At 38.9% G+C, this 27,407-nt stretch overlaps 1 protein-coding gene across 2 annotated transcripts in view; it reads right to left on the bottom strand.

The window, feature by feature from the left end:
• Grxcr1 (glutaredoxin and cysteine rich domain containing 1) overlaps positions 1 to 26,288 on the bottom strand; it is a 139,097-nt gene extending 112,809 nt beyond the window's left edge. Inside the window, exon 1 of one of the 2 annotated variants that reach the window (XR_005877767.1) lies at positions 25,959 to 26,288. Coding sequence is in view for 1 of the 2 variants with exons in the window: in XM_005074353.3 (XP_005074410.1) it covers positions 4,811 to 5,212 (402 nt within the window). In the remaining variant the exon portion in view is untranslated. Of the gene's footprint in view, positions 1 to 4,810; positions 7,267 to 25,958 lie in introns of those variants that run through there. The other variant, XM_005074353.3, reaches the window with a different exon arrangement.
• Positions 26,289 to 27,407: the final 1,119 nt, after the last annotated feature.

The raw sequence follows: 27,407 nt of genomic DNA, 5'->3' as shown, positions 1-27,407 counted from the left end.
GAAGCTACATAATTAGCATTAAGTATGACTACTTCTGCTTTTACAGAATGTTTCAAGTAAGCCACCAAGACCACAGAGTCATCAAGAATATTGGCAGGAATAATAGTATACTGCCAGATCTATATTCCATGAGCCAGAGATGGATAGACATACTTCCAGAAACTTCTGAGACTATCATACATCCTGACTCAGTGGACAAATCCAAGGACCAGGTTTTCTTAAGGCAAACCCTTACAATCTCATGACTACTTAATCAATTAGAAATGATGAATGATGACTTTTTTTTTTTTTGGTTTCTACGAGACAGGGTTTCTCTGTATTGTTTTGGAGGCTATCGGTCCAGCCTGGCCTCAAATTCACAGAGTTCCACCTGCCTCTGCCTCCTGAGTGCTGGGATTAAAGGCGTGCGCCACCACCGCCCGGCCTAGAAATTATGACTTTTGATAGTTTTTAGCATACTCTTAAAGCTGAATAAATGCTGTCTGTTTCTTCAGAATTTCCCTAGATGAAAACCAAACATTAAACAAATGACAAAATTTAAAACCTCACCCATTCCACAAAGAGGGAAACTCTCTCAGCATAGACACATTGGGGAGGGCCTAGGCCCTGCTCCAAATGATATGACAGACTTTGAAGATCTCCCATGGAAGGCCTCACCCTCCCTGGGGAGCATAAAGGAGATGGGATAGGGGGTTAGTGGGGAGCAGGGGAGGTGGGGAGGGCGAGGGAACTAGGATTAACATGTAAAACAAGCTTGTTTCTAATTTAAATAAAAATAGAAAAAATTTAAAACCTCACAAATGATAAAATTTTAAAAGGTATATAACATGGTATATTTAGTCTTATAAATTATATATATTATATATTTTTGCTCATCATTATAAACTTTTAAATGTAAATTTGGACATTTTTATATTTGATATTATACTTTTAAAAGAAGAAATGTTGTAATTCATGTATTATTTATTTTGAACCAGATATTTGACCAATAACATTAAAAACATTATCAAAAAGTATAGATTGCATGTATTATAATAATAATTTTTAAAAGTTACAAACAAGTAAGAATTCCTTTCTAATTATCACCAGGGACATAATAATAATTTCCTTGCTTCTTCCATAAGATTTTTAGGTAAAAGCAATATACAAGAAATCTCTTCATGTGATGCAAATTACTATGTCAACATACCACTTTTTCATCTTAAAACATTAAAATGCTTCTAGGTACAGATTCAATAACAAAACACATGTATGCAGACATAATCTATGTATTCAAGGTCCTTCTTTGGGCTCATTCTTCTTTGACAATCTTAAATTTGGCCAAGAGGAAATTAAAATTATGGAAACTAAAATGGTATATTCTACAAGAATATCCTAACATAGTTTGAGGATAAGGTCAAGGAATGACAGCCATCTAAAATACAGATCCATAACAATATATTGATAAGCCTAGACAACCTTGATTATCCTCATCATGAATCCACACCAAGACACTTGCGCTAAGAACAAAGAGTACCTCAGCTTCATCTGCAAACTGGGTTGTGAGAGCTGTGTGCCACCCTTATAATTTGTTTTGCATGTGATAGCTGACTAGTGTTGGGGAAAAAGTAGTGGGGGGGTTGTAAATTTTCCCTATAATCAGGAGTAAAAGTCCTTAGAGCAGAATTGTCAGTGCTACAGAGGCCACCCACCTTAGATGGCATTGGTAACATCTGTGAGCGTGTCTGTCTCAACTCAACTAACTTACAGGTTTAGTCTTGACTAGGAAGCATGCCTTGTCTTCAGCTCCAGGGGATCCGCCCAGTAACCTAAGCCGATCAGAATCTCATGAAGGTCTCCTTCATTTTTTCCCCATTAAATATTGACAGAATAGGCAATGGAAAGGACTCTTATTTTACCCTGGGCACCCAGGTAAATTGACCGTTTGCACAGCTGCTGAGTTATTTTCAAATGTTGACATGTGTAAGGATAAATTGGAAAGCCTCAAACAGAAGCAAATTTCAAGCTTTAGTTTGAGAGATTCTAGTCAACCCACATTTTCAGTCTAAAACTAGATATTAGGCTTTCAGATTTCCAAGTTAGCCTCTCTTTAGCTTTGCCTTCTTGATACCTGTGGCAGGAGTAAAACAAAATCCAGCCTCTGCATTTGAAGACCTATAATCCAGAGATCCTTGAATGATTCATCTGAGCCCCACTCCTCTGTCAAGCCCACCTAGCCACCAGGTGACCGACCACAGTCTCTTCACTTCTTGCAGCCAATAACCATCACCTTGGTAAATATTGGACATCCTCCATTGTCTGGTATTCTGTGGCATAAATTAATAGAAACTAGTTCAGCTGTCCACTTGAGAGTCAAGTTTCTAAATAAGTACCACCAAGAAGTAAAAATGTTTTAAAGGATCGTTTCATCAACTCCTCTCAGTACAGCTTAAAGTTTTGGAAAGTGGAGTCAGTGATGTATGACAATGGAATAACCACACAAGGAAATAACAGAGAGGAAGCCAAACGTCTCACACAGACCCTGATGCTTTTATTTTTATTTAGCACTTCCCCTCAAGTTTCAAATTGAGTGCTTTAAGATATTATACCCTAAAACAGGAAGAAAGGTCTGTTTCTTCAATCACGGTTCCTTGTTCACTGAGATGGGTCTTATACAAAACTTCAACCAGATGTTAGAGAAACTGCTTGCTCACTTTTTCCTTCCTGAAATACATCACTAAGTTATAGTGACATTCAGGCCAGTTTGCTGCATGGTTTGCAAAAGTGATGGAAAATGCAAAGCCAAGAAGTCACACCTGGTAGTGGGAATGTCTGCAATGGCATGATTAGCTTCCACTATGTTTCTCTGCTGCTTTCTCTATAGAGATAGAGAGATCTATTGAAGCCTGTTCATCTCAGTCATCCAAGGACAAGACATAGGGTACCCTTTATGATAAGAACACTCTTTATGAAGTAGTAAAGAACCAAATAAGTTCTCCACATAATTCCCCAAAAGTCTTTTTGCTCATATTACCCAGTTACTGTTCCTACAGTGAAGAGAATGGAGCCCCTCTGAGTATTGCAACTGTCAGCCTTGGTTCAAAGCCACAGGTCCTTTACCCTGTTTCTCCCAGAAGATGTCAAATAACATTCATCTTATGGTAATGATGATTATGATGAAACTAAAGATAATGCCAAAACTTTGTGACTACAAACTCTGGTTGTTATAAGCTTGGGGTAGACAAGATGATCAAAAAAGTTTTACTAGGTTTGTTCTCATAAAATTGTTCATCAAGCTATGCATAGAAAACTATGCAAGTAAATATTTATTGAGGGAATCTAATGGTCAGGTTTTGACTTTAAAGTTTCCTTTGTCTCTCAATTGTGCTTTTGCAGCACTATTGGGGTGGAAAAGGAAGGAGGAAACTAGGGTTTTCCTTGTAAGTTTTGGAGTTTATGGTATTTATTCGCAAGTGACAGTTTTCTTGAGAGGCTGATAAACAAATGCAAATCAAAGTACTAAAATGATAACAGCAGTTTCATGGACAAACCTGCAAACCATACAGCAATTCAAATAATAGGAAGCTGAGTTGGCCAGGGGAAATGCACACATTGTAGCACCTATTGTGACACAGAAGCTTCCTCTCCAGCTTGACAGTAAGGATGTTTATAATGAATAAAACTCATTCCTGTAAGGTTTTTTTTTAAGCCCAGTAGCAAATCTCTCCCAGTTTATCTAAGAACATTCCTTATCTTGCAAAGCATGATTATCAGTCTCTGATTTTGACTCCCATTCTTAGCCTATTAAATCATCCATGAATAAGTTCTATATATGTAAATAACCACCACTCTTAGCTGCCATTTTTTTCATTAAGATTCCAATTTCTTTCTTAAGTTCTCATAATTTGATCTTTTCATGAACTTCCTTTGAAGTAAAATATATTGGAGTGATATTTAGGTTGAAGCCTTTTCTATCATCCCTGCTTCCTTGTAGAATGCAGAAGTGTTGAATAGTTTATTATGAGAGGTCATTTTACTTAAATATTAAAAATAATAGAAAATATATTTACAGTGAAAACAATGAGTTGCTACTTTAATCACAGAAATTATAACTACTATTCCTGGGCTGATATTTTTAACAAAAACAAAAATTAATTCTACTAATACTTCCAGGAAATTTCCTGAACATTGGGTCATTGTTAGAGGCATCAGATATAAATAACACACTTGTGCCCAGAACCTAGCACATGTTAAGTTTGTTTACTATGAAATCTGAATCTCTGTATTTTTATAGCTGTTCCAACTATGGCTCTAAAGCTATTATGAACAAACTAATGGAGAAATGGACAGCAGAAAAGATACACCATCCTTGAAAATGGGAAGAAGTCCCAATGGTCTTTATAACTGTATCACTGAACCCATTTATACCAAAAGCGAGCACTCAGCTTTTCTGGTGCAACTGTCAACATAAGAGTCAAACAATGCTGATCTAAGGATGATAGACCAGAGAGAAATTAACTTCTAGGTATTGAAGAAATGCTTTAAACACTCTAGTCTGCCATCTTCTTTCTTTGTTAAGAAACAGAGGTCCTGTGCTATTCATCACACATCAGAGGAGATCACGTACATGTCAGAAATTTGGTTATGAGAAGGCAATCCAGTTTGCCAAGAACATTGAGCTTATTTATAATTGTGGCTGTGCATACAGTGTCCTAGATGGAGAGTGTCCCATGAAGTATTAAGAATAAGATGAATCTACCCTGGAGAGCTGAGAGGGCTTGAGATTGTGAGTGAGGAACAAAGCTCAGAGCAGGAAAGTGTAATGACTTACCTGTAACACTTTGGTCAAATTGTTAAACAGAGCTTGGCCAGCACTCACTTTGTATTTGACGCCTCTGACTGTACCATTTTTGCTTAAAATGTTGACTCTTCTTGTACCAAAAGTCTTCTCACTGGCTGTCCTGGCTAATACCAACAAGTTATCCTGATCTCTCTCGTGTTCATTATCTTCTGATCCAATGTGGCCATTTTGCTGTCCCTCAGCATCTTTGAGTCCATCTATTCCGCAGACGCTGGCACATTCAGAATCCAGAGAGCCCGGTGGCTGTCCATCTTCATAGACTTCTTTCAGAACTCTCCCACTGTGAGATGAGGCAATCCGAAATCGGACTTTCCGTGGCCTGTCACTGTCTGCCTTTGTCTCTCTTTTTAACATGGTCACCTCCGCCCACATGAACAGTTCACACCATTATGGGTCTGCTGTCAGTTCGTCCCTTTGCCACAACAACAACAGAGCTGAATTCCAGAGACAGTAGCTCTCCCGTGACACTAAGAGTGAAAGAAAAGAGGATGCCCAAGGATGTGCAGTGTGCCATGTCTATCAATAATGGATGTGCATGCGTGCTATGGTTACCATTAAACTAAAACCTGCAAAACGATCCCAGCCTTTAAATATTAAACATCCATGGTGGACTCCAACAGAACAAGTGCAATCAAGTGGCCTGAGACGAGACAGACAGTAAGTATGGGACAAGGACGTAAGAGGCTTGAATGTCTAAGCAGATGATGGGTGTTGAAATCATCTTAGCAGTAACAACTCTGCAGTTTACTGTCTAGAATAGAGGCCCAAAATAAACAGGTAGGACACAGGGGCCCCAATCATCTCTAAGTGCAAGTTTTTCTCCAACTCTCCCCAAGCAATCTTTCCAAGAACAGTGATACTACCTGCATACTACCTGCAATGTTGATTCTAATGAAGTAGCTGGTTAGCCACTGCATAAGGCAAAGTTTCAATAGACATCTTCATGTTCTCAGCACATTGCTAAAGACAAGCTTTCACACTGTGAAAGAAAGAACTTGTGTTTGGTTGTGTTCCTACTTCTGCAAGTAGGGAGTGTTCTCTGTGATACAGGGAGGGGTTTGGAAAGGAGATGTGGAGCGACAAAGGAAGAATGGAAAATCCTCCAAGCCAGCCAGATCAGCAACAGCAATCCAGGTGATGGACACTGATAGATGGTCTACCCAGTCACTGCTGGATAGAGAAGGTCCCCTGCACCTGCTCCGAGTGTTTTCCATCACTCTGGCAAGCACCCAAGAAACCTTTTTAAGTTGTAAGATTGTGTTGAAATGTTGCTAGTGAGTATGCTACCTAAATACCTAGAAGAGAGGAGAACCAATGTTTGTTATAACCTAAGATATTTGTTGATATTAGTTTTCAAAATGCACAAAACACTCAATAGAAAAAGTTGAAGACAAAGTTTCACTAGACACATTAAAAATTTTTGCCTACTCCAGTGTGTAGACTAGAGGTGTTCCAATGCTTACAAAACTAGAGAACTGTTTGGCTTTTTGCTTTTAAGGACAAAAGTAACAAAGTGCCAGCTTTGGCCAATAAGAAATGAGCAAAAGTGATTCACCCCTTATGGACCAATGCAGTTAAAGCAGAGAGTCCTCTGTCTGTAGTCTCTGAGAAATCTTAGGGCATATATCCCTTTCCCATATTGGCTTGGTCATGTGCAAGTTGTGTACAGGCAACAATAACTACTGTGAGTTCATGAGTCCAGCAGTCTTGCTATATACAAAAAAAACACTGGTTTGCTCCTGTCCTTCCCAGCCTCTAGTTTCTGTAATCTTTCTTCTCCCTTTTTCTGCAATGGTCCCTGAGCCGTGCAAAGGACATGTGGTATAGACATACCATTTGTGGCTAAGCACTCCACAGTTACTCCTACTTTGACCAGCAGTGAGCTTCTGCATTAACCGCTATCCACCAAATAAAGAAACTTCTCTAATGAGGTCTGAGAGCTGTACTAACCTATGAGAAGGGTGATACAAATTTATAGGGCAGCTTTATATGCCCACGTATCAAAATAACAGTTGGCGGATTTGTTCTTGGGGTCCGCAAGCTCCCAACCTTGAGTTCTTGACCAGATTTGCAGCACCACTAGCTGAGGAGCTATGGGTAGTTGATGCCTTCTGGGGAAGGAAGTTGCAGTTTCCTTTAAGGGCGTGACTCCTGGTAGGTGCTGCAGTTGGATGGTCCCACACTCAGAAGTACATGGACTCTGAGTCCAAATTGAAGTCAGTGAGCTATTAAGTTAAAAATACACACAAAAAAGTGGGCATGAAGTTGGAGGGGTATCGAGGTGAGGGTGGATCAGGCAGGAATTAAGGGGAAGAGTTGGTAAATAAGATCAAAATGTGTCAAAGAACTAAAAAAATCACTTATTAAAAGACTAAAAATAATACAGTGAACTTGTCAAAATCAAAGAGAAATTTATAATCATCACTTTTCTGCATATGATTATGTATTGAGAAATAATACCATGCACATATTACATAATGTGTGAGTATTTGTGTGTGTACATCTATATATAATTTGTATATGTATATTAGCCCACAGAGTAAATACAAATTCATATTACATTTATTAACTATCTTACTCTTTTATTAAACAACATACAGTATCTTCCTCTGCCATTATTTCTGAGAAACATGAGTTTGATTTTATTATCCTAATATCCATGCCTTCTCCATTTACTACTGTATACTCTAGAAAATCTAGACATTGGGATGCAACATGTCTTTTTTTTTTCTTTTGTATCACAGAAAGCATTCCCTCACTAAATTACCAGCTATGGGAGTCTGAGTCTACTAGCCTTTCAGTTCATCCTTGAGAGGGGGATGATTCACTTAAAATATTCTATGAACTGGAGCTGAAAAGAAGGCTCAGCAGTTAAGAACACTTCCAGAGATCCAGAGTTCAGTTCCCAGCAACCACATTGTGGCTCAAAACCATCTATAATGAGATCTGGTGCCCTCTTCTGGCCTGTAGGCATACATGCAGGCAGAACACTGTATATATAATAAATAAATCTTAATAAAAGTTCTATAAACTACTAAACATATTTGTGCATCTATGTACATATAACACACACTGCATGTATGTTTAAAATGTTCTAAAATTTCTTCACTCTAATGAAGCATCTCTAGCCTTCACATAGGTTTCTCAGAGTAGTAGAAATATCTTTAGTATTATAAACCATATGCTTGATATATAATACACACTTAATAATTATAATTCATGCCTGTCTTAAGCTAAAATGAAATTAGGCTGCTGTGTTCAGTAGATAAATCTTTGCATTTCTTCATTCACTCAGGCAATGAATGCTCTGTAAGTATCTTAAGCACTGTTCACATATAAAACCTAGAATAGATGTGGCAAATATAAACATGTAAAATTATGACATGTTTTCTTAGTTTAAGAACCATCTCTAGTTGACACAGAGTACTTTGTGTGTGTGTATGAATAATTGAAATAATTGGGCTCCTTGTTTTTCATTATCTTTCTCTATACTCTGCAACCTCATTCTGCTTAAAATTGGCTCCTGGCTGATATCTCCACAAATCTGAAAAAAGACCTCAATTCATCTTTTTGCTGTATTACTGTAAAAACTTGACAAAACTATTACTATTACATAATTTGGAGTAATCTGAATCAGTCTTCTCAGGCCATAACTCATGTTTGGCTCCTGAATAAACTATCTTATTTCCTTTGAAAAAATTGACTCCTGGCCACTATGTGTTAAGAAAGTAACTGCCCACTGTCTGTCTCATTCATCACTCATTTTCATACTTTTATCCTTTCACAGCCTTGTATGTTCTGTCCTCATGAATTTCTTTTACTTCCTTCATATGTACACTTGTAGTTACTCATTTAAGCAATATTTATTGAGTATCCACCATATCAGAATTTCCAGATCTAGTACACATAGGTGAATAAAATAGACATGATACCTGTGCCATATCAGAATTTTTGATTAGACTACACAGGTGAATAAAATAGACATGATACCTGTGACATATCAGAATTTCTGATCTAAGTCTACATAGGTGAATAAAATAAACATGATACTTGTGGTAGGGTAAAATTATATAATATAGAAATAAAAACATAATAAAAAGATGAAAAGAATTGCAAAGACTACAGAAGTAGACACAATTTAAAAGGACATAGTAAAAAATTCCCCTGTTGCTAAAGTAGAAGAGATGAGCCTTTAGAAAGAGAAGCTGTTATGCTGGAGTCTAACAAAATGAGGGGATTCTGAGTGTGTGAAATTTTAAGAGGCAGAGACAGGGGTACCTTTGAAGCTGTGGAAATATATGTAAATGTCCTTGAGGGGAAAACCAAAAGGCTTGTTCAGAAAATTAAAAAACATCAGAATGGTCGAAGACAATTATGACTTCCATTTATAAAACTCTTCTTAAAACAGGACTCTGCCCTCTTAGCCTAATTTTTAATTTCCTTTTTAAAACTTGAAACCATGGATCAACTCAAGAACATACCAAGTGGGAGTATGCTTAATATCAGTGGTCATATATTTGTTTAAAATAATAGCTTATGAACTATAGAAGATCCGCAAAGAGGAGAGTTATATCCATCAAACAAGGACAACTGTGAAAAGTGCTATTATACATAAGTCCAGTTTTTAAATATCCTTTCTCCACTTCTAATAGAAGCACTAACCTAGGAGCTAAATCTAAATCTGGACACTTCTCCTTTATGTCAGCTTTATTATTGGAATATCCAACAATGTCACAATTATACAGAAGATGCAACATCAGAATTTAATTGTTAAATTTATCCTGCTTTCAAAACCTTACTGCCCACCACTCTTCTATGTCTGCTTAGAGTTTTGTACAGTGAAAAGTCATTTTAACATGTCTCTGGATTTGGAGTATAACTCTTTTCAGTGCCCTGAATCCCAGAAAATGGGATATCCCTCCGTGTGCTGCTGACTTTTAGGCCTCATTTTTACTATTCTGTTTTTCACTCTTAAAAGCACTGGAAGTTGGTCGCTGCCCATGAGCCAATCATGAACTATAATAACAAAATCTGTGAGTCACACAAACCTTTGCTCTTCATAGTTACGTCCAGTATTTATTATAGTAGAAAGCTAACGAAGAAACAACAAAAAACTGTTTTCCAAAACAAGTTTCAAACAAATGTGAGTGCTGAATGTGGAAGCTTGGGAAACCAAGTCCTTAGTGTGTTCTGTGATTTTCTGTGCTTAGAAGGGCTGCAGAGGAGGTGTGAAATTTTCAGCCCCTTGAGGTAAAACAAGAATACCCTTAGAGAGAATCCTATTAATAAACTTACATAACAGAAATCTCTTACTTAATACAGACTTCTGGTGCTATTTTTATGGCTGATTTTTTAAAGTCTTATTTTACATATCAATCTCAAGACCCTCTCCCTCCTGTCCTCCCACTTTCCCCACCATCTCTCCATCCCACCCCCATCCACTCCTCAGAGAAGGTGAGGCCTCCTATGGGGAATCATCAAAGTCTGTCACATCATTTGGGACAGGACTAAGGCCCACCCCACTGTATCTAGGCTAAGGAAAGTATCCCTCCATAGGGAATGGACTCACCTCCTCTTTCACCTACCAGCCACCCTCCATGCTCCCAATTTACTCAGGAGATCTTGTCTTTTTCCTCTTCTTGGAGAGCAGGAAATCTATATATGTCTCTCTTAGGGTCCTCTTTGTTTCCTAGCATCTCTGGGGTGTGGATTATAGACTGGTTATCCTTTGCTCTATGTCCAATATCCACTTATATGTGAGTACATACCCTGTTTGTCTTTCTGTGTCTGGGTTACCTCACTCAGGATAACTTCTTCTAGTTCCATCCATTTGCCTGTGAATTTCAAGATGTCATTGTTTTTACAGCTGAGTAGTACTGCATTCTGTATCCATTCTTCAGTTGAGGGGCATCTAGTTTGCTTCCAGGTTCTGGCTATTGCAAGTAATGCTACTATGAACATAGTTGAACAAATATCCTTGTGGTATGAGTTTGCATCCTTTGGGTATATGTCCAAGAGTGGTATTGCTGGGTCTTGAGATGAATCAATTCCCAATTTTCTGAGAAATCGCCATACTGATTTACAAAGTGGCTATACAAGTTTGCGTTCACACCAGCAATGGAGGAGTGTTTCCCTTTCTCTACATCCTCTCCAGCATAAGCTGTCATCAGTGCTTTTTATTTTTGCCATTCTCACAGGTGTAAGATGGTGTCTAAGAGTTGGTTTGATTTGCTATTTCCTGATGGCTAAGGATGTTGAGCATTTCCTTAATTACCTTTAAGTCATTTGAGATTCCTCTGTTGAGAATTCTCTATATAGATCTATACCTCATTTTTAAATTGGGTTATTTTTATGACTAGTTTCTTAAATTCTTTGTATGTTTTGGAGATCAGTCCTCTGTCAGATGTGGGATTGGTGAATATCTTTTCCCATTCTGTGGGCTGCATTTTGTCTTGTTGACTGTGTCCTTTGTCTTACGAAAGCTTCTCAGTTTCAAGAGATTCCATTTATTAATTGTCGATCTCAGTGTCTGTGCTTGCTGGTGTTATGTTCAGGAAGTGGTTTCCTGTGCCAATACATTCAAGGGTACTTCCCACTTTCTCTTCTAAGAGGTTCAGTGTGGACTTAAGTTTTGTACATGGGGATAGATATGAATCTATCTGCATTCTTCTACATGTCAGGCTCCATTTATTCCATGGCTGATTTTAGCATTCATAACCTTGTACCAGTAAGTGACATAAATCTAAAAAGAATACCTCCCAGACCCTAAGTTATTACAAATTGTATTTCACAATTGTATTGTCTTCTTTTGTTCTAAGAGCATGATGCTAGAATGGTGCCCCGAGACATTCTAATTCTATTAGCCTATCATTGTTGCCATGGTAACAGGGACTGTTGATACTGCTGTCTGAGAAGAAGGTCAAAACTGGCAATGAGAAGCACAGCAGAGAGGCAGCAAGCCAGAGAAACCGTTTCTCATTTAGGGAACTGGAGATGCTTTTGCTCTTCTGTGAAGATTGCAGTTTTGACTCCACAAATAAATGAGAAGGCTTTTTGTTTTTTAAGAACAGATAAATGAGAGGTACCCAAGAGAGGTCAGTAACGAAGTTCTTCCAAAGAGCATGATGGGATATAAATTACAAGTTTTCTGATTGGGAAAAATTGTTCATTCAACTATCCAAAAATACAAGTTAAACAACAAAGGGGGGGACCACAAAACACTAAGACATATTTTTGTGACCCATGGTATCTTTTGAAATAAATAAACACACATCCCAAAGCCTTTGTGCGTGTATATCTAGAACTCTACTATAATTTGACTTAATTGGTTTAGATCTCTTTTTGTACACTGAATGTTTCAGAATGATTCTGAAACAGCAAAAGTCACTGACCATTTATTTATGTTGACTACCACAATGGGAAAATATTCACAAAGTACATTTGAAAAAATGCTCACTTTCAAGAAATTGGGAGTCTTACATTCATTACAGAGGAGTTATGTATACCACTTAAGGAAAGTTCATGACCACTGCATTAAACCAGCACTTTAGGACTTGGGCCTCTATTTTTTCAGGGCTTATTTGCTCTGCATAAATTGATATGCACAGGGGTCACTACTGGTCTGTAGATGAAAGCTGTATCAGTGAGCAGAGTGCAGATTGCATTATATATTATTTTTCCTTGAATCTTTCATAATTTGCAGTTTCCTATAAAAGTCTAAATCTTAGTCCAGTTCAGAATTGTTTTTAAAGAAAGAAAGGATGGAAGGCAGGAATGAAATTATAATCAGCCACTTAACTTCCTTTCCCTAAAACATGGAATTCTAAATCCCTTTTATATTTATGCCTTCCCCTCTATACAAAGAACACTGACTGTAAAGATTCAAGGAATTGAAGTCTATATATCTGTTTAACTTTGGTGAAGATGAATCATCCTTCACCTCAGGGATCTTGAACAGTATGTGAGTGATAGGTTCTCCAAAGATAATTTTTAGCAGATCGTTGATGTCTAAAAAAATCACCTTGGCACTGGAAGAATTATTTCTTGTGTCAAAACAAAGGAGTAATTGATAGGTCCATCAAATAGCTGAAAATATTGAGTCATTATAGAATGACTGTAAATATTGGGTTAATTTGTCTAAACTTTATGAGGAAGACTTTAAAAATGCTTAATGTAAATAAACAAAATCTATTACTAAAAGAACTTTAAAAATTACATTAATATTTGAGTTTTTTCCCTGTGTATTTTCAAATGAGCAGTCTATTCCTGTAGTTAAGAAAGTAATAGTATTTCTTAAAACTGTTTTCCCATCACATCTACAGAGGTATAATTACAAACTTTAACGTGCACCCATGTAATACTGGATATTGATGAATTTTAACAGAAGTCAGGTTTTTAAGTGACTTACTACTACCAGCTCTCTGCACAAAACCTGGAGGTTTTTTTTCCTCATCACATCAAAAGATTTTTAAACATTACTCAAAAAACTTTCACTCACTTCTTCTTGCATTTTATTAATACATCATTCCACTTGGAGTCTTGAAAATTAATTGCTTCAATAAAGGTTTCCATAGCTACAAATAGGAGGACGCTCTTTGTTTTTGCATTGGAAGAAAATGTATTGCTGGCAGTGTAGGAGAGGAAGACCTAACATCTTCAATGAATTTTAGTATCTAGACCTTTTTTCTGGGTACCATTTGACCATCTTGAATGTATAGTATGCCAATATTTCTTGTATTTAAAATTATGTCATTCTAAGGAGAGTGACAACTTCTAATTCATTCATGATTCTCTTTGCTCTACCTGTCACAGTAGTTTCAAGTACCCACGGAAGCTTCTAGAGAAATCAGGTGCAGAGACACACAACTGTATAGGCACATGACATAAAAGCAGGGCTGAAGGGTAAGACAAACAAACTGTTGGTATCCAACTGACACAGTATAGTTATTGTGGACACAGAATGATGGATGTGATATGAGGTCACCCAAACAGGGTACGGTAGTCTCATAGCTGCTGGGATATTGTCCCCAACTACAATGGCAACAGCTTGAAGTCTAGCATAGAAATCAGATATCCCTACTCAAAATAAAGTAATTAATACGTACACCTGTGAACTAAAGAGTCTTGTCTGGGTGGCTAACTTCTGTCAAAAGTATCCTTCATACTCGTGTGTGTTCTGAACTTACCAGTGGAGCCTCAGAGCTGCCAGGCAGGCAGCTTCTGTTGTTTAATTCTCTTCTGTCACCCCAGGGGATTGCAATCAAGTCTTAATAGCACTCTGTAGCCTGTGGAGACATTAGCTGTCCCTAAAGCCCAGCTCACTCGTCATTCCAGGCATTGGTTCAAAATGGACGGAAGGCTGCCCGGTTTAGCCTGCAACAGTGCCTACTTCAAAGGAGTCTCAGCTCGTGGCCTCAGAAAGTGAACCATCACCTGTAGTCCCATCCTCCATTGGGTTTCTTACACCTAGTAGATATCTGCAAAGACCCTCAGTAATCTAGAAGCTAACCAGTGGTGGTTGAAAAATACCATCTTGAGAACTTTGATTGGTTTTGATTGGTTTTGTTTGGTTTTGGTTTTGGTTTGTTTTTTTGACAGCACACTGAGCCTAGTTAGTGCTGGTCATATGTATATGGGTGTGGGGGCATCCACTGAAGCATGGGAAGCCTACCGGTGGCTATATTCTCTCCTCCCAAAGCAGCTACCACCTGTCAATAGCCCCGAAGTGAGGGGTGGGACCTAGAGATTTACCGTTACTTTGGGGACATTTTTAGTTTCCACTGTGTCCTGTAATGTGGAACTGGAAGCTTTCCAGGAGACACAATTCATTATAAAGTGATGATGCTCAATTTTTGCATTCTTATCCTGCTGTTATTTCTAAGAGACTCTCACATGCTGTATCTCATGCACCAGCCTAATGGCTGCATCTGCAAAATAACTCCCATGCCTATGCCTCAGGATCATTGTAGAAGAGGGGGTGGAAAGGTTGTAAGAGTCAAAGGATTCAGGAGTTTGCTGTGAGATTGTGTCTTCCAGCAAAATCAGAAGCTACACCCAAGAATTTTCACCAACATGACTGTCTAAACATGAGCTGAACAAGGATAATAGACAAGCTAAAGTAGGCAGGGGAAAGCCTAGGTGAGGACCCTAGACAAAGAACTACAGGCAACTAACAAATGCAGAGAGTGTGAGAAATAGTGTTATCCAAGAAAGGGTGCACCAGTTGGTTATCTAATACCAAATGATCACTCCTGGGGGCATGGGCATACAAGTAACATTATTCAAACTAAGCAGAGTGTATTTGTGTCTTAAGGAATGTGTATGTATATAAACATATGTATATAATAACAATTAATGAAAAAAAGAGGCCATGAATCTGAAAGAGAGCAAGGAGGGGTATGTGGGAATGTTTGGAGGGAGAAAAGAGAATGGAAAAAATGTGCAATTCTATTATAATCTCAAAAAAAAGAAATAACTGGAAGATGATATTTAGCTTCCAGCAAGCTTATGTATGGTGTCCAGATCACACATGGCAAGGTCCTGTTCATTCGCTGGTTTACTTCATGGACCTCACAGTGCTTTGTTAGTGTTTGTGAGCTCAGGACTTTACTCTCTGTCCCCTGTTTTTCAGCACTAGCTCAGTGGTTTATAGGTTGTATGATCTCCTGCGTTCTATTAATCCTTTGTGTCGGTGTATTCTAACCTGAAATTCCCTCCAAATAAAAAACCAATTAATTTATAGTACTTTAAACAACAGAAGGACTATGGACCCAGGACCCAACAATCCCCCATTCAAATGCTGGCTGAGTCAAAGTATATGTGTTTTTTTTTCAAATTTTATCCTGAATATAGTTTTGTGACAGGGTGTTTTGTTTTATTCTAAACATTATATCTAACCACAAGAAGTTGTCATTCCTGAATGTCAAAATAATTAGAGTATAAATAACCTCACACAGATCTACCCAATAACACTGTGCCTATCACACAAGTGAGCAAGAAAGAAGTGATGGTTTTCAATATTTCGTAAGGGTATTCCCAATGAATAATGCCCAGTAATTTTGAGGAATTGTTACTGTTGCTATTTAACACACTGTCTCTGTGCTCACAGCTACTTCATGATGAATAAGAAAAGGACTTAAGGAGACAAAAAAGGCACAAGCTACCTGCTACAATTTGGATATGAAATGCCACCCCAAAAGGCTCTCTTGGTAGAGATGTTTCCTTCAGTTGCTTAGTAACACTACTAAGAGATGAGTAGTACACTAACCTTATCAATGAATTAATCCATTAGTATTCATAGCTGAATTAATTCTTAGGAGGTCGGATCAAGTTTGAATACATCAGTAGAGCATCACTAAAGGCATGCCTCTAAGGAGAATATATTGTCTCTGTCCCCATCCTCTTTATCTGTCTATCTGTCTGTCTATCTATTTATTTATATATCCATCCATCTATCTTATATCATCTGTCTATCATCTATCATGTATCTACCATCATCTATAATCTACACAATCATTTATCTATCTGTCATCTGTCATCATCTATCATCTACCCACATGTGTATAAAATCTATCACCCATCAGCTCACTTATCTATTTAGCTATCTATGATCTATCTATCTGTGTCTATCACCTATCATCTCTCATCTATGCTTTCCTCTTCCACCAGATACACTCATGCTATCCTTCCACCGAGGAAGCAGAGCTGCCATGGACTAAAGCCTCAGAAATGATAAGCCAAAATACATCTTTTCCCCAATAAAATAGTTTCCTTCCAGTATTTTTTCACAATGATGGAAGTTCCCTGGCCTCTAGCCTGAGAGTATTTTTCTGGACAAAGCATGGTGGAACAGGACACATAGAGAACAGTTAACCACACGACAGGAGGTGCAGGCATATCACAAACTCAACTTTGACATGTAGCCATAGCAGTGAGAGCAACCCAAGCTCTATGAGGATACTCAGAAGCAGAGGTATATAGATGAGACAAGAGGCAAACTTAAAACACTGGTGCAGCAGTCCCCTCCCTCCTTGGTATATGTTAAAAGGCTTGAGATGAGTCAAATTACTAGCTAAAGGGTGCTTTTATTCCTTCCTTCCTTCCTTCCTTCATTTTCCTTTTTTCCAGACAGGGTTTCTCTGTGTAGCTTTGGAGCCTATCCTGGAACTCATTCTGCCTGCCTCTGCCTCCTGAGTGCTGAGACTAAAGGCGTGTGCCACCACTGCTCGGTTAGAAAGTGTTTTTCTAAGTGGAGCCACACTGGAGTTCAGCCAGTCATAGAGTAGCAAGCCTCACCGAGTGCATTTCCTACAACAGAGACATGAAAGATGGAGTCAGGGTAATCTCCAGGAGTTTATGAACCAGATCACATGGCTTACAGAGGTGAATTGATCCCGTCTAAAACAAGATGGAAAGATGAAGATTGACATTCAGAGTTTTCCCTCTGGCCTCTACACGTGTGTACATATGCAGTGCTTCATATACACTCTCGCCCACACTCATGAGCAAGCACAAACATACATTCGCCAGTGTGCTTTTACAGCAAGTTCAGTGGAGTGCTTCATTGACAGCAACAGACGGTGTGTTAGGAGGATGCTTGCCTTGACCACCATTCTCCTCAGAATCTGTCTAGCAGCTTCATTGACTGGCAATGGGAATGCAACCCTGAACCTTAGGTGATCCAATCAGAGTACCGATAACTAGAGCACAGCAATTCCGGGCTCTTCAAAGACAGACTAAGATGGAGAAAATAGTTGCCTTGATTCTAGGCTCATTTCAAGATGCGGCATTATGCCCTGACTTATGCACCTCTAGTTTATTCCCCTGTTTACTTAAATTGGTTTGAAGCTTTCTGTGTGTTCCAACCAGAAGCCTCTGCGTTGTTAGGGAAAATTCATCAAAGTGGTTTTTATTTCTTATTGCCAAACTGGGAACCAAAATTCTAAAGCAAAAGTGCTGCCTGTCTGTACCTGGCAAGTATTGAGAATTAAATTCAAGTAAATGAAGCATCTGGATAGAAAGATATTGATAGCTTGAACTACTTCCTGAGTGGCCATTGCTGATAAATGGGATCCTGTCACCTAAATGTACCCCCTTCCTGTCTTCTGCATCATTGGGCTAACTCAGCCTCTCTCCAAAAAGCAACCAACTCTGCAGCAGCATCCATGCCTCCCTGTAAATAACACTGGTGTGTCTTTTTTCTTCATTCTGAGTCCCCACATCAGTCCAACTTCTTTGTGTGAAAATCTCTCTCTGAATTACTAGATCTAGGTTTACTGCAAACCTATAAACTGGCTTTGACGTCCATGTTTTAAGTTTTAAAAAAATAGGTTAAGGATTTGAATAAACAAATATAGACTAGTGAGTCCACCTAAAACTTATGAAGGTTTAATGGTTGTTTCTTATATGACAAATTAGCTGTTTAATACAGTTCAGTGGTTAGTTTTACTCTCTTCAAAATGTTTCCAAATGAATATTCTCCTCTCTCTCTCTCTCTCTCTCTCTCTCTCTCTCTCTCTCTCTCTCTCTCTCTCTCTCTCTCTCCTTTACCTCTTTCTTTAGCTCGTATTTCCTCTGTTTGTGAAGTATTTTTTTCCATCTTTCACCACTTTTGATTTGGGCTCTGGCATCTGGTGAACACATGAATACACGCCAACTTCAGAAGGTGGTACAGCTGGCCTTTTATGGGAAATGGAAAAGGACAAAGCTGCTGCTGATGTGAGACCTGGTCTATCTTTTTATACTCATCTTTATGATTCATTGTGTAAAGGACTAAACAACATTTCATATCAACAGGGCACCCGTGATCTTGAGAGCAATGCTTTGTTATAAAAGCATGTGGAGCTGAATAACCTTAATTGTACATTTCATAATTTATGAATGGACTGAGAACCATTTCATACAGCAAGGCTAAGCTGTAACCCAGTCAATGATTCCCAGAATATGATTATTTAAAAGTCTTTCTTAAACTGTGCCAACTGTATCACAGCCTAAACTCCCTTTTAAGACAATTATTTTATACTCCCTTTACTATTCTGAAAGGAAATGTAGAGCTATAAATTCCACCTCCATAGAGATAGTCCACTCATCCTACAGTTCTCTTCGACTCTTAAACAAAATGTCAAGTTGTGGAAACTGACAGTGTTGATGTGTGCTAACAAAACTCACACTGCAGCATCTGACACAGACTGAGGAGTGACATATATATATATATGTATGTATATATAAAATCAATGAGTTTTATTGTAATATGATCTCATATTTAAGTTTTACATTGCATTAAGTGTGTGTATTTCATATCCTACTGGACACACGAAAGAGATTAAAAATATTTCTAACTGATTTAGGAAGGAAACCAATTTGATACCTATCTAACCTGCCTTTCACACAAAAGTATGATATAATACTTTAAATCAAGAAGAGACAAATTAAAATCATATATACAAATGAGAAGCCATGCATTGTGGGCTGCATTTTGTTTCCCAAAAGTTCCTGTGTTGAAGCCTTCATCTACAGTACTTATGAATTCTACTGGTATTTCAAATAAGGACTCTAAGGAGATTCTTCTGCTACAATGGAGTATTTTCACATGGGCCTTTAACCAATATGGTGGGTATCTTTATAAGACTAGATTAGGGTTCAGTTATGCATGCCAGACTCCTTCATGGTTAGAGACAGTCACTGTCCTTGACAGTCAAGGAGAAAAGCATGAGGAGAAATCAACCCTTCCTGTACCTTGAGCTTGGACTTCTAGTTTCCAAAACTGTAAGAAAATAAGCCATAGTCTTTTAAGACACCCAGTGTGCAGCATTTTGTTGCATTAGCTATGGCAAACTACTACACTGTACTTAAGTAGTTCTGGAAGCCCTTGACTCTGGCTCACAGTAGATGTATCGAAGTGTGCTATGCACCTAGCTAACTACTTGTCACTAGATATGACAAGAGAATAGTCCTGGCTTGCAAACTCACTCCCATGTCACCAAAAACATTAAGACATAGGGTATCAAGTGCTCTTTAGGGCTGTCCTAGGAGTAACAGGACACCTAAAACCCCTAGGCAAGGCTTTCCTAAGTGACATCACCCATAACCACCTACTGAACCATATAAGCAAAAATATGCCACAGTTTTCAGAATGCCCCCCAGGGGGCAGTGCATCCCTTACTGAGAGGCGCTTACATAATTTATCTTCATTTCTCCTGGACCCTGTCAACTTACTCCAGATTTGAAAAGCAGTTCACATTAAACCAAAACCTTTCTATACTCCCCTCCCTGTAAATCTCATAGGTGTGATCAGCATTCTTTCTGGGTATGTTCACTGCTCCCTCCTGCCCCACACACAAGAACATTGGTTTTACTCATTGTTTCAACAGTGTATTGAACTCAATCTATAGAGCCCATGTCCTGCTAAGCAGTGAAGATTAAAAATTCTTTAAGCTCCTGTCCTCAAGGGGCCACTAGATAGAGAGAAAAGAGATGAATGAAATAGAGAAGAATATAGAAACAGATCAATGTGATGATGCTGTTTATAAATATACAAGGTCATGGAATGTACACACACATACACACAGCTGATATATTTCACAAGAATGAGAAAGAGCAGGTGGTATCTATTGAGACAACTATAAATATCACTCACACAGTTAAAGGACCATATTGGAAAGAAGACTGGTTCGCAAGTCATTCACTGAAAACAATGCTTTTAGAGGAATTGTACACCAAACTCACTTAAATTCTTACATCATATAATTCTGTCATTATTTTCATGCCTTGACCCCTCACAGACTCTAGATTAGAATATTGAGTCCCATGTATGTTATTCTAAAGACTTCCTTATATTTCGTGCGTGACTTCTGGTTTTCCCTCACTTTCTTTAGAGACAGGACCGGATTTTATAACTATGTCATAGAGCACAAATCTAAAGCACTTAACAAAGCCCTTCGCCTCCAAAACTACATCATTATCATCTCCACTGATTTTGCATTCTGGCTGTGTGTAAGCAAGGTGAGAAGAGGAATAAGCCTGCTGCTGGTGACACTGCTCAGTAAGTGAGATTCATTCCCTAAGTGGAAATTGTTCCTAGAATTTTGCTGCTGCTGCTATTATTGCTGTTTCACACATGATGCCATCACCGGAGCATACAACTTAGAAGTTGCTTTTTATACAAGGAAGACAGACAAGTAAAGTCCATTTTGATATTTTGAAAGCTTGAATGTTTTCTTTTGTCTATAAAGGTTTAATCTTTCAGAAGCCAGGAGTTATATCTAATTGTGAAACTATATTTGAAGACAAGAATTTGGTTGTGTATAAGCTGCTTGGAGTGACACATTACTCCATTCTCGTCAGACTACTTCCATTTTGGATGCTTCATAAATAACAGTGGTGATGACATTTTTTTACTTACTATTTACCAAAAGGTGTTCCATATATTACTTCTTTCAGCCCTTAATATAAACCTGCATAATATGGATACGTCCTCATTTTGCACATGACAAAGCTGAGGTCCAGAGACGTTAAAGGCATTGCTCAAAGTCATCAAAACAAAGTAAGGATTCAGATGTGACTCTAATTGCTGTAGTCTAGCTTTAAAAGGTTGGGATATCAGAATGGAAAACCAATTCATCAGGGCTGCTTTCTCTCTCATTTCCAGCTGAGTGAACCCCCTTGTTCTATTTCTGGAAAATATGAAAGGCCTCTTATCTTTCATGCTTCCGTATGTGGTGAACTATGCTCCCTCAGCCCTGAGCAAGTGGAAAGCTTCCACTTCAGCGTCTCTTACAAACCTATTGGAAGATCACATAGGAGCAAGTAAAATTCCTCAGAGCAGAAAAGCAGCTAGATTTGCTTGACATTGCCATTTTCCTACATCTTTTAGGATGTTTGTATTCCTTTAAGGGGCTAGAAACAACAGTTGGTTGAATCCACAATGCTGTTGGGACAGTTATAGGAATAAGCCATGGGCAATGCTCAGAGAAAGAGAATGACACTCTAGAAATAAAACTCCATTGTTTCCATTCTCAAAGAAGAAAATCAAGGAAGCCATACGGATAATTATGGACACTTTGCAAATTAAAACTGACTTTCAATGAACACATTTTCCCCTTACCACTGCTCCATGCTACCATGACTCACTAATACCTATGAGATCATATTTCCTCTCTTCAATTAAATCTTAAATTCACATTATTTATTGACATGCTCTGTACATTGTTAAATATATGGCCTACTGGGGCCATCAGTATTATTGAGGGTTCTCTTTTCCATTATTCTTCCATGATAAGAGCTGGGCACCTGCTTCTCCATTATTCTCCCTTCTGTCGTAACACACCTGCTGGGCTCTAGAGCATCTGACTTGACAAATTTACCTATGCATTTGCCTTCCCTTCTCTAATTACAGTTCAAAGCCTCCGTTTTATTTGGAATTGAAAGACTAAACTAAAACTCCAAGATAAAGGAATGATGGGCTCCTAAAAACAGAGTCATACATTCAGGCTGGTAGAAAGGAATGGGCTAATTTAAAAAAATGAGGGGAGTAGGGAACACACAAGAGTAAGAGAGGCAGGGACAGAGGCATCAGGGTCAGGGAGCACTGTGACCAATTCAAGCATAACTTTCAAATGAGCACATGTGTTCAAGGAGGGGTAAAACAGACAAGACTCCTGCAAAAGAAAAGGTTGAGGTAAGGGACAGGTCCAGGTCAGGATTCCCAGACACCAGTCTTCAGGAAGAGACCCTATCATGTACCCATCATGATGGCAAGGAGAGATGTAGAAAAAACTAGGTAATGAGTAGCAGTTTCTGAGGCCAAGAAGAGTACGCGAAGGTCCTGAGTCAAGACCCAGGAACAGCAGGGATTGATGCAATGAATTTACCCAGTTGCCTAGACACAGCCAACAACTCAGAGTTTGGGTTGAGGATGTCGGTCGGTGCTCATTGCAGGATTAAAGCTTTGTCTTTGGCTGCCTGGTACATGAGGCTAACCCATTTGCACTGGATTATAGCCCATTGCCTCTGAAAATGGTATAAGCTCAAAATTCTAAAATGAGCTTAAGAAAACTGAAGCTACCCACATCGCACATAGCAGTACACAGACCAAAGTAGCAAGAAATAAAGAAAATGATGACAAAGGAAAACATGACAGTTGAATGAGTATCACAGCATCAATATGGAAGCATACCTGTAGGCACCACCTCACCCTACCCCCCTTAAAAATACACCTTCCATTTTAAAGTAAAACAAGCCAGTTTTGAGAAATTTCTATATACTTTTCCATGGAAATAAGACATCAAAATTTGGCTTCCTAGAATCTAACCAGAGAACTAGCATAAACCATGTAGCTAATATATAATCATATGATCTAAAGTTAGATTTTCTTTTTGTTGTTTTTATCTTTCATAGTTGCTGAATATAAACTTCCTGGGAGGCTAATTATTTATGATTTGCACCTTAAAATCTCCCCCAAAGTCAAGTGTCCCCACCTGGTGACACTGATAGGAAAAGAGAGAAGAGGGAGGATAGAGTGATAGAGGGTACAAATGGGATGAAAATTAAATTCACTGTGAATCTGTGGACCTGTCAATTAAAGCCCTTATGCTGTACAGTTCAAATACACAACAAAACAGGAATTATTGTAGCACTGTTTTGAGATTCTTGAATCTTTGGGACATGGGGATAGAAGTAAGAAGGTAAATCATAGGGGGCCCATCTCTGAAGAGCATATTGGGACAATCGCCCCTTCTTCTCTCTTTCTCTCTTTCCCTCCCTAGCCAACAAGTTACCATGATGTTGTCATAGGCAGAGAGCTGTAGGGCCAAGTGACCATCGACTGAACCCTCTCACTCTATCAACTCAAATAAAGCTTTTCTACCTGTAAACTAATGTCCTTGGGTATCTTGTTTTGATGACAGAAAACTAGGAGTGTTTTGAAGAAAGGAAACTTAGTTAAGGCAAAGGGTTACATAATGTTAGTCAAAGTCAACTACAGTGAGGTAAATCAGAAATAAATTAATGAGATTCATTTCTCTACTTTGCATAACAAATTTCATCAAAATCAATTGACTCAAAACAATAGGATTTCACTGTCTTTGTCCTGTGACACTCTCCCATACACACATAAAAGTCTATCTTGGGCTTACTGGCTTAGGGTTTAGGTTTAAATAGAGGGCCATAGTTAAACAGTCGTGATCAAGGTACAGCCCACCCACCATTGTCTGGGCTTCATTCCCCCCTGCAAAGTCATCTAACAAGTTGTGACAACTGTGGAATCTCTTCCCATTAAACAAGTTTCTTCTCTGACACTGGTACTCAACTTTCTTTCCCTAGCATGAGATTCCTATGGAAAGTTCCATTTCTTGTAGACCATTTCTCAGCAGCTGTCTTTCCAGCCCCCATACAGACTTTCTGAAATGACACTAACTCTCTACTTCTGACTCAGCTTCCTTTACTGCCTTGTAATATCAGGAGGAGATTTCCTCCAAATGTACCACTTATGAAAAAAAATCACTTCATTCCTAATAGACTGAATATATTATTATTATTATTATTACTATTATTATTATTAAAATGTCTTTTAACACAGGCTTTTCCTACAGCTGGTTTAAACACACAGAAACTTGTGACCAAAGTGTGCTCTACCCTGGTTGGTGGTCTCAAACTGAGTAGGTGGCACCACCAGCCCTCAGACAAGACAGGCTTACATGGCTCATCTGATCTTAATGTTCTTTGTTTTGGTCCATTTTTTCCACTTTTATTACTTAAATCATTCTCTCTCCTCTCTGATTCTTTTTCTCTGTGTGGAGTCTCCTCCAGCCTCATTTTAGAACCTCTAATGCTGCCCACCCCATCCCTCATTTTTTCATAATAATATCATTTGTGTGCTTTTCTCTACTTTTAAATGTCTTCCACTTGACCTCCAGGCTCCAGCTCTGACCTCCCAGTGACTAATCTCTCTTCAATCCCCCCTTCTAATTTTCAAACTTAAAACTTCAAAGGCTTAAATTTAAGGACTCTCTTCAAAACTACAGCTGAATGTCCTTGAACCTTGTGATTTGCTCTGGCCCCTTCTTCCTATTTTTCTCCTCCAGATTTTCCCCTTTGATTTGTTTCAGAAGGGTTGCAGGGTCCCCTTAAGTTGTGATCTCTTTTGCATACCTCAGATTGTATTCTCTTGCTGTCAGTAGTGAGGGAACAGAGACTCCACACTGTCACCTCATGGGTCCCCTAGACTTTCAGGGATCTCAACTCCAGTCAAACTACGATTCATGAGTTGTTGTGCCAAACACATTATTGAGAGTAGCTGGCATAATGAAACAGGGTTGGAAATATTGTCAAAACATGTTTTAATATAAGCATAAAGTATGGTTAAGGGAAAGAGAGTCACTTGAGGTAAGACAAACCTAACTGTGAGTGTGAGTTTCTCAAGAGTCAAAGTAAATGTACTCAAGTGTAGGTACAGGTTTCTGCAAGAGAAGGTAAGTAATGCACTGTCTTAGCATAAACCATATACACTGTTTCAATGACTCTCAAAACACATCTTGCCAGGGGTTGGTGGCACATTTAATGCCAGCACTTGGGATGCAGAGGCAGGCAGATCTCTGTGAGTTCAAGGCCAACCTGGTCTACAGGACAGCCAGAGCTGCTACACAGAGAAATCCTTATCAAAAAAACAAAAAAACAAAAACAAAAACAAACAAACAAAGAACACATCTCAAAGCATTGCTCAGAAAACTTGTCCCCCTCCCTCCCTTTCTCCCTCCTCAGCCCATCCTCTCAAGGAGATATATCAGGTGGCTCCAGGGATGCCTTGGATGGAGTCCTAACCTATAAAATAAAGCTAGAATCCACTAGAGCTTGACAACGGGTCCAGCGGGTGTGCTTTTGCTTCATATGGGGATTTCCATGAGATTCCTAGAGAAATACAGGTTATAGATAGGAAGGGAGGGAGGGAGGGAGGGAGGGAGGGAGGGAGGGAGGGAGGGAGGGAGGGAGGGAGGGAGGGAGGGAGGGAGACCACAAGCAGTTTAGGTGGAATGGAAGTGGCGCTCTGATGCTGACTCGATTTCCTCCACTAGCAAGCACTTCTTTCCTTCTCATCCCCCCAATCTTCCCCGCCTTTCAATCCTACCTCATCACCAGATTAACAGCACAGTGAGTGAGATAGAAACTCTCCCACAGGAGGCAGGGCTGCTGCTCAGGGGCAGAGATGTGAAGTCTGAAAAGCCTTCGGTTTCTTCAGTGACTATCTATCCAGAGAAGCCCAGTTCATGTTCTCGCAAGCAAAACAGGAGATTTGAAGGTCAGACTTTCTCCTTCAATCATTAGCATGGGTGAGCATGGTTCTTCCTCTGGGGTATTCACAGATCCCAGAATTACAATCTCTCTCCCTGACCAAGGGTCCAGATCCTCAGTCCAAGTCAATTGCAGCTCTCAGAACTGAAATCATCCCAAGCTCACGACTAGGCAGTGAGTCATTGCACCAATTCCCCCAGCCACAGTATCTGTTGTTTACAAGAAACAGAGTTTGGACTGGGTGTCAAGGAAACAGGGACATGCATTGAAGCTATATCTTGCCTGAATTCTAGTGACCGTGTGATAGATGGAAAAGATAACAACAAAAGAATGAGACAAGATACACTGAAATAGCCAATATTGTTTGTTTCATACCTTATCACTCCCCACAGAAGACTTAATATGATTTACCACAGAAGACATTCAATAAGACAACAACACACAAAGAGGAAAAGAAAAAACAGAGCTAGTCAAAGTGTAATCTAGAAGAAGAGACACAGGCAAGGAGATGTAAAATGACCATTTTCATGGAGTGCTTAGCTAACAGGCAAACAAGCCATGCAGTTTCCTGGGATTCTGCTTTCTAATGGGTGATGAAGAGACTTGGGATATAGTCACTCAGAGTAGAGTCAAATTAAAATCCTAAGCATTGCCTACTGTTCTACTCTAATTTCAGAGAGTTCAGTACCAAGAGTCAGCAAAAGTTCTGAAGGTGAATGAAACCAGTCATCATCTGCATATGAGGATGAGTGGCTGCCTAAAATCAAACTATGGCTTCTAAGAAGTTTCCAGAATATTGTGATTCTATAATATCTATAAATTGGGGAACCATGAATGAAAGAAGAAAAGAGTTGAAGAAAGCAGAAAATAGTTTGACAAATGTTTTTAATATTGGATATTGTGCTAATGAACAAGTACATGATTCTGGGTTAGTTATTAATGTCTTAGAAGAAAATTACTTCACCTCTACCACATAAAATCTTGTATCTCTCTTAATCTCAACTTTATTATTTATTCTTGAGGAAGATTTTTTCTCAATTCTTACTTGTGCGTGCATGTGTGCATGTGCCTATGTCTGTATGTATCTGTGATTCTGTGTTTGTGTGTGTGCAAGCATTACATGTGTGTGTGGATGCCAAGATCAGCCTCTAGTGTCTTCCTCTATCACACCCTACATTCCTCTTTGAAACAAGTTTCTCATTGATCTGGAGCTCACCAAAAGGCAAGACTGCCTGGCTAGCAAGCTCTGGACATCTTTCTGCGTCTGCCCCACAGCACTAGAGTT

Source organism: Mesocricetus auratus, unplaced genomic scaffold (genome assembly GCF_017639785.1).
Source record: "Mesocricetus auratus isolate SY011 unplaced genomic scaffold, BCM_Maur_2.0 Super-Scaffold_100006, whole genome shotgun sequence".
NCBI classification, from domain to species: Eukaryota; Metazoa; Chordata; class Mammalia; order Rodentia; family Cricetidae; genus Mesocricetus; species Mesocricetus auratus.
This window is presented reverse-complemented; position numbering and strand designations above follow the sequence as displayed.